The sequence below is a fragment of the Grammomys surdaster genome, unplaced genomic scaffold, assembly GCF_004785775.1.
Source record: "Grammomys surdaster isolate TR1022 unplaced genomic scaffold, NIH_TR_1.0 125807, whole genome shotgun sequence".
NCBI lineage: Eukaryota > Metazoa > Chordata > Mammalia > Rodentia > Muridae > Grammomys > Grammomys surdaster.
In genome coordinates this window covers 52,065-54,682 of record NW_021620638.1, presented here as the reverse complement: position 1 = coordinate 54,682, position 2,618 = coordinate 52,065, and the positions used below count along the sequence as shown (strand labels likewise).

The 2,618-nt window shown below is 41.3% G+C and overlaps 1 protein-coding gene across 1 annotated transcript; it reads right to left on the bottom strand.

Annotated features, from left to right (window-relative positions):
* Positions 1–1,288: 1,288 nt before the first annotated feature.
* On the bottom strand, positions 1,289–2,260 carry LOC114640335 (putative olfactory receptor 2W6). The gene has a single exon (XM_028789273.1). It carries the CDS (start codon positions 2,228–2,230, stop codon positions 1,304–1,306), a length of 927 nt encoding a protein of 308 aa, XP_028645106.1. The 5' UTR covers positions 2,231–2,260; the 3' UTR covers positions 1,289–1,303.
* Positions 2,261–2,618: the final 358 nt, after the last annotated feature.

The window sequence follows — 2,618 nt, the reverse complement described above, 5'->3', positions numbered from 1 at the left end:
TCAAAATATAGTGTATAAAATATTTTAAATAATTTTTAAAAATCAGGTGTATGTATGGTGTGGAGAGAATTCACAGAGGTTTGTCTCATGGGTCCAGTCTTTGAAGTTCTCAGCATTATCTCTTATTGTGAATGTTTTAAATTTTGCTGCATCTTACTGTACCATTTTGTCTAGGTATTCTGAGTATATTTTACATCCTGTTTTAAAAAGTGTTTCTACCCAAAGGTATGAAGACACTTAAAATTAATTTTATAGTTAGCATATGAAGACATAGATTTCTCAGAGACAGTTCCTTCATGTGCACCATTATTCTTTAACAGTTCCTCCCCTCTTCTTTCTAGTCCTTTCCTCTAGGTTGTAATCCCGTCTTCTCCCGAAATACTCCATTCTGTTTACACAACACAAACATTTGTTCCAGTTTCCTCTCTTGGTTCTCTCTCTTCTCTCCCCAGGGTGTTAAAAGAATTGCAGTGCTGTGATTTAAACGTTGGACCTTGTATACATTGGGCGAGTGCTCTATCCACTGAGATGCATCCCAAGCCCAGTGCTTGTCTGTATTCTCTCTCCCAAGTGGTAGATCACCTTCAAGGTGACCACCGGTTCCTTCCCCCTTGGAACTCACAATACCACCAGTCTCCAATAAGAGAATGAACACATTCTTGCTTCCCTTCTGACTATGATTGAATTGACTTCCCTCTTTTATAGTGGAGGCCAGCTTTATCTCCTTTTGTACATTTATTTGGACGTTTCTTCATTCTATACAAATTTATTGCACATTTGACTTTTTGAAACCAAATATTACATCTCTCCCTTCATTGATTAACTTGAACAAAGTTTAAATATGTACAACGTATTATTATTTTTATATCTATTAATCATTTGCTTTCATGGGATTTATTCTTTTTGTTAATTAATGGAAAGGTTAGAATAATGACTTAATTACTCACCTTAAGAAGCTGAACTTTACCTACAACATGGTAGCTATGGCTGAATCACACTGACTTTGGATAGAATTCAGTGTTTATCTTATTAAGAGTATCCCAGAGTCAGCTTGGCATGGTGACATGCACCTATTATTTTAGCACTGAAGAGACAAAGGAAGGAGAATCAGGAGTTCAGTTACCTTTGGCTAACTGGTGAGTCTGAAGAAAGCCCAGGTTACATAACACTGTCTCCACCAAACCAAAGCCAAAAAAGTACTTCAGTGTTTCCAATACATTAGCTGAATTTATTATAAACTAACAATAGGTATATTTGAAAAAAATTCTTGGGATTTTTGTAACCCATTATTTACTTCTGTCCCTCAGTGGCTGCCACAAACCTTCTTCAGTGCCCCTTTCATTTCCTTGTTCCTTAAAGTGTAGATGAGCGGATTTAGCATGGGAGTCACCAAGTTATAGAAGAGAGTGAGAAATTTCCCTTGGTCCTGGGAAGAGCTATTTCCAGGCTGCATATACATGTAGATGATACTTCCATAGAACAGGGAGACCACGGTGAGGTGGGAGCTGCAGGTGTTGAAGGCTTTCCACCTCCCAGCAGCCGACTTGATCCTCAGCACAGCTGCAGCAATGTAACCATAGGAGACAAGAATCAGAGTGAGGGGCAGCAGGACAATAAGGATGGCAAAGGTGAAGGCCAGCATTTCTACAGGGCGAGCATCCACACAGGCCATCTTGATCAGAGCTGGCATTTCGCAAAGAAAATGATTAATTCTGCGGCGGCCACATCTGGACAGGGTCATTGTTAGTGGTGACATGATGATGGCATTGGCGAGTCCACTCCCCCAGGCCACAGCCACCAGACTCACACACAGCTGCGGGTGCATAATGATCATGTAGTGCAAAGGTTTGCAGACGGCAGCGTAGCGGTCATAAGCCATGACAGCCAGCAGGATGCACTCTACACCACCAATCGTCAGGAAGGAGAAAAGTTGGACCACACAGCCAGCATAGCTGATGGTCTTGTCTGGGCCCCAGAGGTTTACCAGCATCTGTGGGATGCAGCTGGTACTGAAGCAGAGATCCAGAAATGAAAGATTTGCCAGAAAGAAGTACATTGGAGTGTGAAGCCGAGGGTCCAATATACACACCAGGATAATGGTTATATTCCCCAGCACAGCTATCGAATACAGAGTAAAATTTACTATGAAGAGTACCATCTCCAGGCGAGGGCGATCAGAGAAGCCTTCTAAGATGAAGCCATACTCGGTGCTGTCATTGGACTTTTCCATTGGCTTTCTTTCACATCGTCAGATCTGTGGAGCTGGAAGGAGCCAAATGAGAAAAAGTTAATCTTTATTTCCTAGAGAAAGAACACGCAGCACCAAAATCCAGAGAGGAACATTTAGCGACCGAGTTTAACAATCCCATCCATAGGAGACTTCTTGTTAACCAAGAAGTAAGGACTGTTTGTCATTGATTCAAATTATTTCATGTTGGCAGATTTTGACATAATCATCTTTTAATTTGAATTAATTAAATTTTAATTTTTGAAGACAGTCTCTCATGTAGCCCAGGCTGCCCTCACACTTCCTATGTAGCCATTTGACACTGAACTCCTAGCTCTCCAGGCTTCACCTCCCAAGTACTGAGATTACTGGCAAGAACTATAACACCCAG

Excerpts from the sequence above, each read along its gene's own strand:
- LOC114640335 (XM_028789273.1), bottom strand. The coding sequence starts at position 2,230 with ATGGAAAAGTCCAATGACAGCACCGAGTATGGCTTCATCTTAGAAGGC.